A 17,592-nucleotide genomic window follows, 5' to 3' on the forward strand; every position below is an offset into this window, starting at 1 on the left:
GAGAAGTCCCTTCATTCATCTTTATATCTGCTTGTCATACTTTTGTCCTTTTTGTGGAAAGAAAGTTATTTTTTTTAACACAAGTTATCTGAGTTCCCTTTCTGCTGCTGCTGCTGCTAAGTCACTTCAGCTGTGTCTGACTCTGTGCGACCCCATAGACGGCAGCCCACCAGGCTCCCCCGTCCCTGGGATTCTCCAGGCAAGAACACTGGAGTGGGTTGCCATTTCCTTCTCCAATGCATGAAAGTGAAAAGTGAAAGTGAAGTTGCTCAGTTGTGTCTGACTCTTAGCGACCCCATGGACTGCAGCCCACCAGGCTCCTTCATCCATGGGATTTTCCAGGCAAGAGTACAGGAGTGGGGTGCCATTGCCTTCTACTCCTGCTCAATTGTGGTGTAAATGGAGAGATACCGAAACCTCAGTCCAAGGACACAGTGACCAGGGCCCAGGCTCCTTGAGGGTAAGGTCAGGGTCACATCACCAGACTAGCCTCTGAGGCTGGGAGAGCTGAAAACTGATGATGAGGGGCATCTAGAAGGAAAGAGCGTCAGCCGTGGTCCAGAGACCAGCTGCATCAGTGAGGGGTTGTCTCATCCTTCTAACCTCCCTCAGGAAGAAAAGCTCACCACAGTCCTGGAAGAACAGCTGTCTGAACACATGTGGAAAAGTGAGCTGAATGACATACAGGGTGGACTATGGTGGACACAGAAGTGCACCAGCCAGACCTCTGTCTAAGGAAAGGTTTGCATCACAGGTCTGGGACACAGGTGTGAAGGTACAGGTGTGGGGCACAAGTATGGGAGTGCTGTGAGCAATGTCTCTGGTAGACAGCTCCTCCGGGGTATGCCTCAGTGGCAGCTGGTTACCTCACCCCAAACCATGCCCTTTCTGGGGCAATCCATGTCCAGAGACTAGACAAATCCACATAGAGTGATTGTACTTTACATTGGGCGTATACAGGCTCAGCTCTCTTGTCCCCCAGTGGCTCAGCGCCTGCAATGCAGGATACGTGGGTTCTATCCCTGGGTCGAGAAGATCTCCTGAAGAAGGAAATGGCAACCCACTCCTGTATTCTTGCCTGAGAAATCCCATGGACAGAGGAGTCTGGTGGGCTACAGTCCTTGGAGTTTCAAAGAGTCAGGCACAACTGAGCACACATGCACCCACCTCTACAAATTTTTCCATTCTAGACTGTTCTTGAGGGCAAGGATGCCATCTGTTTTTCTGTCCTCACTGTCCAACCATAATGCCTGGCTTATACTAAGAAATATTAGTTGAAAACATGAATTGAATTAATTTGGCCAAGGATAATTTTTGTAGGGGCTTCCCAGGTGGCGCTAGTGGTAAAGAACCCACCTGCCAATGCAGGAGACATAAGAAATGCCAGTTCGATTCCTGGGTCAGGAAGATCCCCCGGAGGAGGGAGCGGCAACCCACTCCAGTATTCTTGCCTGGAGAATCCCATGGACACAGGAGCCTGGTAGGCTACAGTCCATGGGGTCACAGGGTCGAACACAACTGAAGCGACTTAGCACACAAGCACAATTTTTGTATATAAATGTTAAGAGCAGCTTTATTTATTCATAATTGCAAAAAAAATTGGAATCAACCAAATGTCCATCAACAAGAGAATGGATAAACAAATTGGGTAAACTGTCTTGGTCTGCTAGGGCTCCCATAACAAAATACCACACACTGGGGAGCTTAAAAAACAGAAATATATTTCTCATTGTTCTAGGAGCTGGTAGTACAGATCAGGGTGTCAGCAGATTGGGTTGTCTGCTTGGCTTGCAGATGGCTGCTTTGTCACTGTATCCTCATATGGCCCTTTCTCTGTGGACACATCGAAAGATAATTTTTAAGAGGGATAGTCATGTCTTTCATAGAGTTATAAAATGCAAACATGTCAGAGATTTTGTCATTAATCAGAAAATCAGGATAAAGCTATAACCTGTTCAAAGAAGAACCTAAACGACAGATGAATATATAGACATCTGGAATGTGAGAAAAATTTACAAACAAATGCAAAATCAGCAAAAGTGGTCAATATTCATGAGTCAGTTCTACAAACACAATCGTCATTCCTCAGGATGAAAATCACTTCAATTACTATCCGTTTTACTACAATTTATAGAATTATAAAATATCTCAGATAACCTGAAAGGATGCATAGACAGTACATCCAATGATGTTTGGGGATCATTTCAAAGTTTTTCACGTTTTCCCCTATACTTTAATGACTAACTTCTCCATTCCAAATTACGCATTTATTTATCAAGTCATTTGACATAATCACACACACACACACACACACTCTCTCTCTCTCTCTCTCTCTCTCTCTCTCTCTCTCTCACACACACACACACTCCAAAATGCTTTGTTCTCAACACCATAGAAAAAATTCCCGTTCAGCTTGGCCAATTAGCTAAAGCCAGCAGCTGGGCTCAGGTCCTGGGGCAAATGGAATCCACCTCAGTTCTCCTTGTTTCCTCTGAATCTTCACAGAAATGGCCAAAACTCTTAGTAAGAGATATCATGAGCAATATCAATATTAGCAAGAGAAAGTTTTTGTCTTAGATGCTCCATACTGAAGAAGTTTTAAAAGCTAAGCAGCTTTCTCATGACATACAGGGACCCACCAACCCTGATTTTCACCACTGCTTTCCTGGGGGCAGAAACAAGTCCCAGGGCCCAGTTCCCAACCCCGCTGCAGAAATGGAGCCGGACTTTGTGGGAGAGACATTGGCTGAGAGGCCCGAGGGGGAGGTAGGGGAGCAGGGGAGTAGAGGGGTGATTCTGGGTGAGGGCATCTACGGGGCGGAAGTGAACAGCCATGAAATAAGCAGAGAACCTTTCCAGATGTGGCTGTTCACGAAAGGGCTGTGAGGGGCCCAATGGGATAGGACTTTACACACACAAAATCAGAGCTTTCAAGGGCCTGCAAACCCTCAGACACTGGCACTGACGAAGGCCTTCTAAGAATGTGTAGAGAATCCACTTTGACCTGACCCCTGAGCCCACTGGCCACATGGGCACTCTTCTCTCCTCAGCTCAGTAAACATAGCACCTCACACCCTGACTCAGCCCACTGAGACTCTTCTCCAGCAAGCTCTGAAAGGGGCCACTGTGTCACAGCCCCCCATACACACAAACACTAAACACACCTCTGCACACAAACCCCAGATGTCCCCCAGGGCTCCTTGGAGGCAACATCTTCCCTGTGAACACCCTCAGGTCAGTTCAGTTCAGTTCAGTCTCTTGGTCATGTCTGACTCTTTGCGACCCCATGGACTGCAGCACGCCAGGCTTCCCTGTCCATTGCCAATTCCTGGAGCTTGCTCAAACTCATGTCCATTGAGTCGGTGATGCCATCCAACCATCTCATCCTATGTTGTCACCCTCTCCTCCTACCTTCAATCTTCCCCAGCATCAGGGTCTTTTCCAATGAGTCAGTTTTTCACATCAGGTGGCCAAAGTATTGGAGCTTCAGCATCAGTTCTTCCAATGAATATGCAGGACTGATTTCCTTTAGGATTGACTGGTTTGATCTCCTTGCACTCCAAGGAACTCTCAAGAGTCTTCTCCAATATCGCAGTTCAAAAGCATCCGTTCTTTGGTGCTCAGATTTCCTTATAGTCCAACTCTCACATCCACACATGACTACCGGAAAAGCCATAACTTTGACTAGACAGACCTTTGTCAGCAAAGTAATATCTCTGCTTTTGAATATGTTGTCTAGGTTGGTCATAGCTTTTCTTCCAAGGAGCAAGCATCTTTTAAATTTTATGGCTGCAGTCACCATCTGCAATGATTTTGGAGCCCAGGAAAATAAAGTCTGTTTCCATTGTTTCCCCATCTATTTGCCATGAAGTGATAGGGCAGGATTCCATGATCTTAGTTTTTTGAACGTTGAGGAAAGTTTTTTCACTTTCCTCTTTCCCTTTCATCAAAAAGCTTTTTAGTTCCTCTTCACTTTCTGCCATAAGGGTGGTGTCATCTGCATATCTGAGGTTATTGATATTTCTCCCGGCAATCTTGATTCCAGCTTGTGCTTCATCCAACCCAACATTTCTTATGACGTACTCTGCGTATAAGTTAAATAAGCCAGGTGACAATATACAGTCTTGATGTACTCCTTTCCTGATTTGGAAACAGTCTGTTGTTCTATGTCTGGTTCTAACTGTTGCTTCTTGGCCTGTACACAGATTTCTTAGGAGGCAGGTAAGGTGGTGTGGTATTCCCATCTCTTTAAGAATTTTCCAGTTTTTTATAATCCACACAGTGAAAGGCTTTGGTGTAGTCAGTAAAGCAGTAGATGTTTTTCTGGAACTCTCTTGTTTTTTGATGATCCAACAGATGTTGGCAATTTGATCTCTGGTTCCTCTGCCTTTTCTAAATCCAGCTTGAACATCTGGAAGTTCTCAGTTCACATACTGTTGAAGCCTGGCTTGGAAATTTTTGAGCATTACTTTGCTAGTGTGTGAGATGAGTGCAACTGTGCGGTAGTTTGAACATTCTTTGGCATTGCCTTACTTTGGGATTGGAATGAAAACTGACCTTTTCCAGTCCTGTGACCACTGCTGAGTTTTCCAAATGTGCTGGCATGTTGAGTGCAGCACTTTCACAGTATCATCTTTCAGGATTTGAACTAGCTCAACTGGAATTCCATCACCTCCACTAGCTTTGTTCATAGTGATGCTTCCTAAGGCCCACTTGACTTCGCATTCCAAGATGTCTGGCTCTGGGTGACTGATCACATCATTGTGGTTATCATGAAGATATTTTTTGTATAGTTCTTCTGTACAAAGTAACACCCTAACCTCCTCCAGATCCTGTCTGCTCCTTCCCTCTCCACCACAGCTCTTAAAACTGGTTTTGGACCCAACCTCTTAAGTCAGTAGCTTGTAACCATTTGCTCACCAGCTGATCCTTTTATTACTTCTATGATCCTTAAGTCTGTAAAAGTTTTGTCCCACAAAACTTTATTGCGTAATAATCCTTGTCCCCTTGGCAACCCACACTGTCATAATCAGTTGATACAATATTAGTCAAAAGCAAAGACACTTCTCATGGTAAATGTATCATTTCTATTAGACTTCTTTAAATATGGGTGATAACTTATGCTCTCCTCCACATTAGGTGTCTGGGGACCCCAGGTTCCCTCATAGCTCAGTTGGTAAAGAATCTGCCTGCAATGCAGGAGACCGGGTTGGATTCCTGGGTCAGGAAGATCCCCCGGAGAAGGAAATGGCAACCCACTCCAGTATTCTTGCCTGGAGAATCCCACAGACAGAGGAGCCTGGCTACAGTACTTGGGGTCACAAGAGCTGGACACGACTTAGCGACTAGAGAGAGAAAAGAGAGAAAGAGAGAAATATGGGTGATAACTTATGCTCCCCTCTCCATTAGGTGCCTGGGGACCCAGGTTGGGAAATCCTATTCTGAGGATCAATGTTGAGTGAGTTCAGCCAAGTCTCCCTTGCTCTCCCTTTTCTCAGATGGGCAAACTGAGGCTGTTAGTTTTAAGGTGAACTGACTTACTGAAACTGACAAAGAATTGGAATGGAAATTGAGAATTTTTTAAAAGAGAGTGTCCCCCTTTTTGATCTCTAACTCCTTTTAGCATTAGGTTTTCTTAAAAAATGAAGTAAAATTAAGTTGAAATGGGCTGTCACTTGCCCCCCGAGTAAGCCTTTTCCACTTGCAGCCTGGACCTCTCTACAGGATCCTAGAATTTGCTGCATAGCAGCTGCCTGCTCCTCCCCTCCAGGTCAAGAGGCCTAGACCATCCCGACAAGAAGGAACCTGAGAGGTTGTCTGGTCCAGGGTGTCACAAAGTTGTTCCCCAGGACGTTAATTGCTATGTGGTTGTGGGGAGGCAAACAGCTTCTGTGGTCAATTACTTTTGAGAAAGGAAGTGTTAAGCAAAGGTAAACTGGTTTAGCCCTGTTTTGTTTTCAGGACATGGCTGAGCCTGTGAAATGCCTTTGGGCCTAACGAACTGCCAGGAGGGTGAGATGGCATGCATTATCGCCCAGATTTATTGGACTTGAAATCTCTTTTTCATGGGAGACCTGTTCATCTCTCACGGGGCCCTGAGGTTCTGAGAAGCTTAGCTGGGGACCTGTTAGTCCAGCCTGACACTTCCAGGTAAGGAAACTGAACTCAGAGTGACCAAGTGCTTACACCCACAAGGGGATATAGTCCAGCCAGAGCTGAACCCAGTTCGCCAGAGTCTAATCCTGGACTTGGCAAATTTGGGTCTTTTCCTCTATACCTCACCCACCACATACCTTCATTTAACACAGGGGGAAAAAGTTTTCTGAAGGACCCCGGAAGCGGAGGGTGTTCACTTAGAGAGAGGCTCTCTAGAGGCTCATTTGTATCTCCAGCAAAAACTCCCAGACTGGTGGGGGCAGGAGGGGCTGGGGAACAGGAACCCCCACAGGATGAGGGACTGCAGAGCCTGGGGGGCTAGAAAGGGCTCCATCTGCAGCAGAAAAGCTGTGAGGCTTTCAGAGTCTCTCATATGTCTTAATCGAATTATCACATAGAACTGAACACTGTCTTTTCTCAAGATCAAAAGCTGTCACAGACACGACTCCAGTGCTCGGCCAACCTCCAGTATCTTTCCCCCTGCATCTGCTCTCATTTTGTTAATGAGAAAAATCAATGTGGCCAAGATGACCGTGGCTATTGGCAGACAGGTGAGAGCTAGGGGTCCTCTCCTCTTATTGATGGCGGCCTCCCACTGAGCAGGCCTGCGGGGAGTCGGAGGGAGAGTATTAGAACATTTGCCTAAGCCCAGTCATTTCCCGGTGATTAGGATTATGGAATGAAAAGCTACAGTGTCACTTGCACGGGAGCAGATGCCTGGCAGACTCAGGGTGGGCGCAGGGCGAGTGGGCCTCCAGGGCAGAGGAGTCTGCCATCAGTGTCTCCAGGGCAGGCCCTGCCCCATCCCGGCAGCTCCCTGCCTGCCTGCCCCCCGGGGAGCGGTGCGGGCTGACCAGGTAGGAACCACGCCTTTGCTCTTCTTGGGTCTTAGTCAACTCAGGCAAGCGTGGCAAAGGAGAACATGTCATGCATGTGTCCCCACGCGTGTGTGTACGTGTGTGTTCGTGTGTGTGGAGCGCATGACTAGAAACCTAGGTGGTTGCTCTCTGGAGATGCCCAGCTGTCACGTTGCCTGACTGTCTGTATCAGGCGTCTTCTCTCCACCTATATTTACCTGCTTCTCTCACGTTCTTTTCTCCTCTCCTCTTCCGCATCTATTTCTTCTTCTGAGAGCTATTTTATCTGCAAATTTCCAGGCTCACTGAGAATTGAAGTGTAAGGGCCACACCACTGTCTGGGATCAGTGGCCACTTGGGGGAAAAGCGAGGAGGGCAGGAGCATCAGGTGTAAGTGAGAGTCATGAAGGCCGGAGGCCAGTCCTCACCCTGCCTGTGGCAGACCATCTCGCAGGCCCTGGGGCAGGACGGGCCACACTGAGGGAAGGAACCTTTGGAAATGACCTTGATCCACTGAGCAGGAGCAGGCCCCTGTTCTGCTCTTAGGCATCTTTACCTGACAGGGATTTTTTTTCTTTCATTTTAACCACGTGGCCTCTAGTCAGTAGCTTTTACGTGCTGGGAGTGTGTTGGAGCCAGGAAGGAGGCTGAGGAGCAGGAAGCACTGTGAGGTATCAGAGGCTGACCACTCAGAGTGAAAACTGCTCGGGCAGAAGCGGGTCCGGGGTGCACTAATCCAGGTCGGGAGGACACCGCAGGATGTTGGGGAAGGCGTCACTGCAGAGGCTCCACTTGAGCTGAGTGTGGACGCTCTAGGAGGAGACAGCCAAGTTGGGGTGGGATGTGTGTACGTGTGTGTGGCGTGAAGCAGCGTGTTTCAGGCTGAAGGAAAGACTGGGCAAAGGCGAGGAGGCATGAGCCAGTACGGCCAGTCGGGGGAACTAGAAGCAATTCAATATGGTGGGCGGGCTGGACAGGCTCTCGGGGTGGTGAGAACTGGGGCTAGAGGGACTGCTGTACCATGCAAAGGAGTCTGAGTTTTAAGCTGGGGATTTCTGCTTCTTCACACCGACTGGCCTCAAAATCACCTAGCAAACTTGTTAGGGAACACATTCCTGGGCCTAACTCCAACTAAGGAATCAGAATCCCCAAGGGTGAGACCTCAGAATCAGCCTTTTCAGCAGCATCCCGGGAGGGTCTACACGAGCTCTGGGTAGACTGGACCCTGCGAAACAGCAGGAGGATTCCTATCAAGGGAGAGGCAGGTGCATGGGAAACCAGTCCTGACACTCTCTCGGGCCTCTGCTGGAAGGAAAAACAGGGTCGAGGGGGAGGCTCTGGGACTGTGAACAGTATCACCAGGGGAGCCGCCAGAATTAGATGCCCTAGTGCTCCTGGACCAGTGCCCCCTGATGAGGGCAGGAAATGCAGATCTCCAGCTGGACACACTCCTGCAGGCAGGAAGGGGAGGGATGACAGAAGCATCCCTCCCACCCTTTCCTACCCTACTCCACCTGCTCTAAGGGAGGGACCTCAAAGGACTAGCTCACCCTTCCCCTCCATCCTAAGGGAAATCCCTACTTCCACAACCCACAAGCCTCCCTATTCAAACTGAGTGTTCAGAGCCCATTGGGGGAGAGTGGAGAGGAGGAGTGAAGCTTATGTTTTCATCCAGGCTAAGGGGGAAGGAGACTTCCCTAGGCGATCCAAAAGGAGGAGGGGGGCTCTGTGACTGCTATTTACTCTCCATTTGAGTTCCTCGCAGATTCCTCTCCAAAGGATGGTAATCAAAGAGTCTGATAGTCAAGGAGGTAAGGCAGTTCTCCAGCCCTGACCTGAGAGGTGCCCAAGGCTAAGGCCCAGATTAGACCACCTTCCAGGGACTCTCACCTCAAAGGACGGGGTCCAAGCGCCTCATCGGGGACCTAGAGCCCTCAACCAGGCCCCAGCACCCTTGTTCTGCATCCTCACCCCCACCCCCAAACTTTCGCAGATTAACCTTTATATTTAACATTTAAACCAGGCAGTTTCACACCTCAATGCCAGTGTTTATGTGAATCCCTCGCCTTCTGACTTGCCTCTCCCACCCCTCCCCCTCTGTCTGGCTAATTCCTGCTAGTTCTGCAAGACCCAGCTCGCCCTGACACCTCCCATCACCCAGCACGCATCTCAGTCTAGCTATTCCTGTGAACGACCCACACCTCCACCCTGTGCTCACCTTGATGCGACCACTTATACAGTTTAGGCACTGCCCCACTCTGAGTTGACCAGAAATTCCTCAAAGGCAGGACTTGTGGTACTACATTTTGTCTCCCCAGCGCCTGGCACACAGTAGGAGCTCAACAGATATTTGCTGAACCAAACAGAATCCAGATGAATGGGACATGCCCTGAGACATGCAAATGCCACGATTATTTAAGAGCGTTCTAAGGATTGGCTTATGGTGTTTTTAGGACCCTGTGTGCCGTGTGCTCAGACACTCAGTCATGTCAGCCTCTTTGCTAACCATGTACTGTAGCCCATCAGGCTCCTCTGTCCATGGGATTCTCCCAGCGAGAATACTGGAGTGGGTGCCATTTCCTCCTCCAGGGGATCTTCCCGACCCAGGGATCAAACTCTTACATCTCCTACAGATGCCTGTTAAAGCCTCTGTATAGCTGGGACACTTCATCCCCCTGTTAGGTGCAAAATAACAAATTTAATGAGTATACTGAAGGTGAATATTTGCATGTTAAACAGGCTGAGGGCAGGTTTCCTTTAAATACTAAGCCTTTGCTAGAACTTTCAGAAACTTACCTTACAGATCATTAACTTCTAGGGGAGGCGGGCCACTGAAATCTCTAAGAGTCTGAGCTCCAAAGTGTTGACTCTGAAAGGAAGAAGCAGGGCAGAGAGTCTTGGACCTGGACAGAACTGGGTTCAGACTCTGGATATACTAGCTGTGTAGCCTTGGGCAAGCCCCATCACTTCTGTCTATCCCAATTTCTGTATTCCTAAAGTGGGGGTACACTGTACCTACTTTGCAGGGTTGTTCTAATGGTCTAAAACATCCAATATAGAGTGCTCTGCCTCATAACAGGTCCCCAATAATAGTGAAAGTGTTGTTGGTCGGGTTGACATTGCACACAGAGGTGAGGAAGGAGTCTTTCGAGGTTTACAGGATTTTTCTGGGCTGGCAGAAGGGAGAGATGATCCAGAAAGGAAGGGCCAGACCATAGCAGCAGCATAATCTGACTATCACAGTACTTCACAATTTGTTTGATGTTTTTAAACAAAATCTTTCCATGTTGAATATGCGGAATGCTGGCAACAGCATTGTCCTGGGTGGTTAATGGAGAGGGTCTTGGACTTCCCTGACACCCCATCCCCTCTGCGCAGCAGTCCGGAAGCTGCGGTCCTTGCCGTAGGCAGCTAGGTCTGTCACCTAGATGGTGACTACTGCCTCAGTGCAAACAGAGAGCAAGGCGCGCTGGAGAGTGAAGCTCCTTAGCAGAAGGAAAGATGATCAGCACTTTTCCTTTCTGGAGATTTCCGGAATCTCCTGGGTCCTAATTCTCTCATAGTTTTCTGTGGAAAAATAGGTTTGGAAATAGTTGGGGCTCCGTTCCCTCCCCCTGGGTGGAAAGAGAAAGCGTGCTGCCTTGTTTGGGGCCACCGCTGCAGGTCAAGTCCTTCGCAGCTATTAATACTTCCTGCCAGGTCTGGGAAAAGTGACAAGGGGCCTTCAGGAGTCCCCAGGGTCCCCCCAGAACCGGTCCCTATCCAAGGCGTCTGGTTGGCGTCATGCAGGCACCTGGCTCTCCCCTTAGCTGGACAAGAGGAGACTCGCGTCCACCACGTGTGCCCCCTCGCGCTGCTAGAAAGCGGAAACAAATGACCTTGACCTCCAAGGAGACAGCCCCTCGGAAAGGGCGCCTCCTCCGGAAAAGTTGTCCAGACAAAGGGCATTCCTCGGCTTCCACCCCGACAGCCGCCAGCCGGCGGCCGGGCCTCCCCCCCCGCGCCCCGGGTGTAGGGTTACACGCCTCGCCGCGAAGCTCGGGGGAGAGCGCGGTGTTTCCGCAGCTTCGGCTCACGTGGAGCCGCGTCTCTCCGCCGCGCTCTCCCCGAAGCCTGGGCTGCGAGCGCCCTCCCAGCGGACGGGGTGACCCGGGCCGGGAGGGGTGAGGTCCGGAGGCCCGCAAGGCCGCCCCCGCCCCGTCCGAAGCCCCGAGCTCGCGGTCGGGCCGGCGGCTTAGACGTCTGGACGGCCCCCGGGAGGGGCGGCCCTGCAGGGCGCTGGGGGCCGGGCCCCGGGCCCCGAGGAGCGCGCGGGGCGGCGGGGCGGGGTGGGAGCGAGGGCTGCTCCTCCAGCCCCTTCCGCCGCGCCTCCTTTCTGCTCTCCCGCTCCCTCTTCCCGTCCCGGCCGGGGGAGGCGCCGGGCTTGGCCTCTCACCCCCTCCGTGGCCGAGCCATGAGCTAGCCGCCCATGCCGCTTCCTGCCCTCCCGCGCCCTCGCCGTCCGACCCCGCGTCCCCTCCCCGGACCTGGAGGGAGGCCGCGGCCCGCGGGGCGGCTGCCCGGTTCCGACCCCACCCGGACCCCGGGGCGGCCCGCAGAGCCCGGAGCCGAGCCGGGCGCGCCCCGAGAGCCGAGGCCTGCGGGCCGCACTCCCCGAGCCCCGGGCCGGAGCCCGCGCGCCCGGCTCCCCGCCGCGGGCCCGGGAGGGAGAGGGGGCGAGAGGAGGGCCTGGCCTCCCCGGGGATGGAGGGGATGGAGGCGGCGGCCAGACCTGCCGGCGGCAGCCTTCAGTGAGTACGGAGGAGGCGAGGCCCCGGGCGGGCCGGGGATGGCGGGACCGGGGGAACGAGAAGGAAGGGTCGCGGGGGGAGCCCTGCCCGTCACGACCGTCTTCATTTCAGCGTCTCGGGGTTGGGGTTAGACGAGCACAGCGCTCGGCCCTAGACTTCAGCGGCCCCGAGGCGCACTAGTCGGCACCCACTGCTCCCCCGAGGAAAGTCTCATCCATCCTAACAGATCTCTAGAGAGGGGTGATCTCTGGAATGCTGTTCCAGACTTTACCTGAAAGCTCTTGTAATGTGACGGAAATTGCACCCATACCCTTCAAATCCCCTGCTTCCTGGATCGAACCTTAGAAGAGAGGACTCAGTGGCTGGGCTGTGACGACAAAGTTGGCCAATTCTAGATGAACTGGTAGAGAGACTGATCTCGTCCTCCCAGAGACAGGCATTAAACGTCACAGGTTAAAACTGGCGTAACATACAGACCGAGTGTGTGTATTTTGCTTTATGGAACATGTGTATTCATGAAATGTATTAAAAACTGAGTTGTAATAAATGACTATAGAGGGGCTTGGCATTTAAGTGAATTTTGTAGTGAATCTTTAGTCAGTATTAGGTGAATAATTAACCCATAGTTTGTAATTTATGTAAATGTGGATTTTTATGCATGCACTGGGACAGTCCTAGATGTATGGTGTAGAAGGGGCATTCTCAGAGAACAGGATAAATATTAAGACACTGTGGCTTGTATGTGTGCACAGAACTGCTTGGCGAGTAAAAGCTCGAGCTCACTTTTATTCCCTGTGAAGACATTGGCATCAAGCGAGCTACCAAGGAGCGGGTCGTCTGGGCAGGTCACCTGTCTAGACTAGTATTTGTGTAGGACTAAGGGGAGTTGGGTTCTGGTCACTGGGTGCTTTGGAAGAGCCCTGACCTTGGGAGGAGAAGCTTTGAGTTCCTAGCCAGGCCTCCCTCAGCTTTGGTGTCTCCTAATGGGTCTGGGCCTCCATCTCTCTCTCTGTAAAAAGGAGGGTCATAACCCTATTCCGGCAGAATGGCATAAGAATTTAAGACAGAGCGTTTGAAAGTACCTTCAGGCCGGCCCCGCACTGAGCAGACGCTGAAAGGCCTTGGTGCTGATCCTGGCCGCCCTGTGGGCACAGCTCTGCTCACGCCTGTGGTTTGAGCACAGGGAGGGGGCACCTCCCACCAGCGGATCTGATCCTGGGTGGTATCTTCCTGAAGCCCATCCTCTGCATTGGTTCCCTTTGGAAAGGGAAGAGCTTGTGGGCATGAGCAGAAATTGCCATCCTCCCCTGAGGCCTGACACCTGTCAGCAAAACACAAAGCCAGGGACTGGCAATCCAGCCCCCATTTTCCCTCTGGTCCACACTAGGCAGAAGATTAGCTGTTACTTGATGCTTCACTGTCCCCACCTGTAAAATGGGGATAGAAAAATAAGACTACTACTCCGACTTGGAAGAAAAAACTCAGTCATGACTTATTTGCACCATCCAAAGACTTGCGCTCCCCAAGGTGCTTTCACATTGTCTAGGGGTACCCCCTGATCTGACCCGCAGTTGTCTTCCTCCAGACAGGGCTCTGTACTAACTATGGAGACCCAGGAGGTCGTGGGAGCTGGCCAGGCAGTGGGTCTAAGGGCTCTGTCTGTTTTCTCCTCCAGAGAACCCCAAATAGGGAGCAGAATGGCCAGCTCCATGGAGGCGACCTCAGCTGTGGAGAGAAGTGGGCCCGAGCCACAGCCGGAGAACGGACACCTCCCGAGACCCTGGCCCTGCCCTCGAGAAGACGGAACACCCAGCCCGAAGGCCGCCCAGCCTCCCAGGGCACAGGGGATACAGCTCCAGGGCCCCTCCGTGCTGGAGTCCAAGGTGAGGGCCTTGAAGGAGAGGATGACAGCGGGCAGACAGGGGGCAGGCCCCGGCCTCACTTCCCACCAGCGGCCGGCCCTCAAGAAACCCAAGGCCAGACGAGTCAAGGTGGGTGGGACCAAGCCTCCGTCAGAGGGGCCTTCCCCACCCGAGGCTGTGGTGGTCCATCACACACAGAACCCGAATGACAGGCGGCTGGACTGCAGCATCACCGAGGAGGAGCCTGCCAGGAACGGGGACCCCAGGCCGCCCAGGTCGCCTGCCCCCGGACTCAAGTGCAGGAACAGGAGGAGCCCGTGGCCTCCAGAGGCTGTTTGGACACGGTCTGAGTACGACAGAGCTCTGCCGCCTGGGCCCAGCTCTCTGCAAGAGGTCCCCATCCACAAGGTCACTCCCGGCCAGCCAGGGGGCTCTCATCCTTGTAACAAAACCATCCACGTGCTCACCCTGCGGAAAGGAAGGTCACACCCCCGGCAGGATGGTCTCGGCACCCAGGGAGACCTGGACAGCTTGTCTCCGACCTCCGAGGAGGACTTTGTCCCCAGGCCAGCCCTCTTGGGGGAGCTCTGGAAAACCAGGGACCTCGGGGCCCTGGGCACTGAGGGCAGCACCTTGTCCCTATCTGACCGTGTGGAGAGGAACCGCCTTCTGCTGCAGGAGATGCTAAGTGTTGGGGGGCAGGGCCCCTCCAAGGTGGGAGTCCCAGGCTGGACTTCATGCTGGGATAGAGCTGTGCCAGGTAAGGTCCACTGTCTGGGTCTGGGAGCTGGGGGCAGTGGGGGGAGTCTAGGAGAAGGGAAGGGAGATGAAGGTTACCTCGGAGGGGAGGGGTGGGAAAGTGGGAGAGCGCAGCTGTTTATCACCAGATTCCTAGGTTGTCCTCTTGGTCTCGGCTTTGACACAGATTCTACATCACCTCACAGCCAGCCCCATCTGCTAAAGGCTCCCCCAACCCCCCAGAACAGCAGTCCCCGACTTTTGGCACCAGGGGCTGGTTGCATGGAAGACAGTTTTTCCACAGACTGGTGGGATGGTTTCAGGATGATTCAAGGATGACATTTACTGAGCACTTTGTTTCTATTATTACCATATCAGCTCCACCTCTGATCATCAGGCATTAGATCCCAGAGCTTGGAGACCCCTGTCCCAGACCACAGGGAAGCCCCCACAGTATGTTCCCTGTGGTTCTTTCAACAGTAGCTTTTTGATGATGGCACGTCCTCAGCCTGCGTCCTCAGCCTGCGTCCTCAGCCTGCGGTGGACTTCATTGTCCTCGGGTAGGAGCCCCTCCCCACAGAGAGACCCAGCCTCCAGGCCAGCGGGCTGAGCTCAGGTGGTCACAGGGCTGCAAGTGTTCAGACCTTAGCCACGGCTCTTTCCCTTCCTTCCTTCCACACCCAACACTTGAGAAGACCCCTGTGAGCCCTCAGCTCACGACAGTGCCCACCAGCAGTCACTGTGACAGGCTGAGCCTCCACCTGGGGGAGTTGGAATTATCTGGGGGAGTAAATGGCTGCTGGAGAAAACTTTCTCCTCCAAGCTTGTGCTCATTAAGTGGCAGCTGAGAGCCCAGTTCCTGGCTCTGCCCTAATCTCTGCTTCTGCCCTGGGTCCTAGAGCGGCTAGCCGGGGACGTGGACTGGGACTCCGGCATCTCCCTTCAGGACTCGGACCAGAGCAGGTAAGCGCGCTCAGGGCACACTTCTCTGCGTCTCTCCTGGCAGTTGTCCCTGTCCCTTCGTTTCCTCCGTGGCAGGAGAGTAGGAGACGCAGAGAGGGGAGGGGACAAGCAGCTGCAGCCCCAGGCAGGTCTCCTCCCGGAGGCCGCCTAGGAGGCACCCCTCACCCCTGATGCCCAGGTGGGGCGTCTGCTCCCTGTGCAAAACTGCGGGGTACAGAGCCCGGTGCGGGGAGCGCTGCAAACCACTTGCTCCGTGATGTGGGGCTCATTTCCCTGCCCCGGCCTCTGTCGCTTTATCCTTCAAGCGGGCCAAGTAATCACTTGTGTCATGTACTTTTCGGACTGTTGTGGGACTGAACACAAGATCAGTTCAGTTCAGCCGCTCATCGTGTCCAGCTCTTTGGGACCCCATGGACTGCAGCACGCCAGGCCTCCCTGTCCATCACCAACTCCCAGAGTTTACTCAATGGATGGGGAAATCCTCGGGGAGAGCATGCAAAAGCAGGGCTTTTATTCCGGCAGTTCCTTTCCCAGTCAAGGGGTGTGCTGGCTGACGTAAAGGTCTTCATCTCCCCCAACCTCCTGGACTTTGCTCCAGCCCCTCCATCGAGGGGCTCCAGCCCCTCCCCTCTGAGGAAAGCTGGGCACCTGGGGTGGGGGTGGGTGGTCGTGGGGCTGTGTCATGACCAGGTAGGCGAGAGGAATATCTTCTGGGAGGGCAGGGGGGCCGTCTGTGGATCCATCAGTGGCTGCCCAGGACTTGGCCTCATCCTCCGTCTTCACTGCACACCTTGCCCGTGAAGCTGAGCGAGGTCTCAGGACTTGGGAGCAGCCGCATTTTCCCTTTCTGTGCAGTGACGTTACCCTCCTGAGGGTCTCGTGGTTTCTGCTGAGGGCAGAGGGCAGCAATGTTACTTCTGCAGATTCCCTGCCTGCTAAATTCCACTTGGCTTGACCTCCCCTCCAGAATATGTGGACCCCCAGTTCTGTTTTCACACAGTGAGGGCTGCCCAGGTTCAGGAGATTCAATCTCTGCTCGGCCACTGGCCTTCTCGCTGACTTGGGCTGAGAGCCTGGTGGAGAGGGGGCTGCCTGGCTCTTTCATCTCTCATTATTTATGATTTGGAATAGTAGCTGCCCCCCCTTCTTCCAGGAGTCTCTTCCTGCCTCCCTGGCCACCATGTTCAGCCTCCCCTCACATCCACACCTCACCCAGCCACAGTGTGGAGGCATGTGGCTGTGGTCCTCAGCGACGCCCTGTCCCCTGCCCTGTCCCTTTGTCCTTCCTGGGGAGCCGTAAAGGAGACAACCTGCCTGGGCAGACACAGCTTGTGCCTAGAGGAGCTGGGGCCTCCTCTTCTGCAGCTACACGTCTCCCGGCTCCCCCTTGCTCCCGCTCTGTCTTCCCTGGGTGGGAGGAAAGTTCAACTGCAAGATGTCCACAGGGGGTTGTCCAGAGGTCACTACTGAAAGAAGCCAAAACTCCTGACTTGCATGTTGGATACTAGGTAATTAAAATACCATCTTAAAGGACAAGAACCTCAACCATGAGGGGTCAGGAGGGGCTTTCCCCCGGTCCTGCAAGGAGATGGCGTTTGTGTAGAATGCTCAGGGTAGGAATTTCTGAACTATTGTTTCACCTACCAGACCGTTTGCAGTGGGTTAGGGTCTGCAGTTTACAGTGGCTCAGCGGTAAAGAATCCACCTGCAATGCAGGAGATGTGGGTTTGATCCCTGGGTCGGGAAGATCCCCTGGAGAGGGAAATGGCAACCCATTCCTGTTTTCTTGCCTGGAGAATCCCATGGACAGAGGAGCCTGGTGAGCTACAGTCCGGGGGGGGTCACAAAGTGTCAGACACAGCTTAGCGACGAAGCACACACACAAGGTGTCTGTGTCTAGGTGTAGGCTGTGTAGGTGTATGCCTATATATACTGTAGGATGATCTCATATGTGTATATGTGTGGAATGAGGTGGGTGCCCAGCATATATCCAGGCACAGAGTTGGCCTGGGGAAAACTGTCCCCTGGCTTGTTTAGAAGGTCATTCACAGTGCCCCATGGACCTTTACTGGTGATCTACACCCTGCTGAGTAGACACCCAGGCTGAAGGGCCAGAAAGGACACCTACTTCATGGAGAAAGTTTCTCCATGTCCAGAGGCCCCTTGGGACAGGATTCCTCATTTGGCTCTATTCCTGAGTCTTCTGGGCAGATACTAAAATAGTCC

General features: G+C 52.8%; 1 protein-coding gene and 1 long non-coding RNA gene across 7 annotated transcripts in view; one reads left to right on the forward strand and one right to left on the reverse strand.

The window, feature by feature from the left end:
• Positions 1,628 to 13,413, reverse strand: LOC106502994. 2 transcript variants are annotated; one of them, XR_001296663.2, is made up of 3 exons: positions 12,114 to 13,413; positions 9,810 to 9,882; positions 1,628 to 1,833 (listed from the first exon to the last, which is right to left on the reverse strand). It is a non-coding gene; the product is annotated as an uncharacterized LOC106502994 (long non-coding RNA). The 2 variants fall into 2 exon arrangements; XR_001296664.2 differs by having other exon boundaries at positions 12,075 to 13,413.
• KIAA1614 (KIAA1614 ortholog) overlaps positions 11,143 to 17,592 on the forward strand; it is a 43,930-nt gene continuing 37,480 nt past the window's right edge. Inside the window, exons 1-3 of one of the 5 annotated variants that reach the window (XM_018060676.1) lie at positions 11,143 to 11,803; positions 13,481 to 14,425; positions 15,303 to 15,366. In XM_018060676.1, the coding sequence (XP_017916165.1) occupies positions 11,482 to 11,803; positions 13,481 to 14,425; positions 15,303 to 15,366 (1,331 nt within the window). In that variant the 5' untranslated portion in view covers positions 11,143 to 11,481. Of the gene's footprint in view, positions 11,804 to 13,478; positions 14,426 to 15,302; positions 15,367 to 17,592 lie in introns of all 5 variants that reach the window. The other 4 variants (XR_001919318.1, XM_018060675.1, XM_018060673.1 and 1 more) reach the window with 4 other exon arrangements.

Source organism: Capra hircus, chromosome 16 (genome assembly GCF_001704415.2).
Source record: "Capra hircus breed San Clemente chromosome 16, ASM170441v1, whole genome shotgun sequence".
Taxonomy (NCBI): Eukaryota; Metazoa; Chordata; class Mammalia; order Artiodactyla; family Bovidae; genus Capra; species Capra hircus.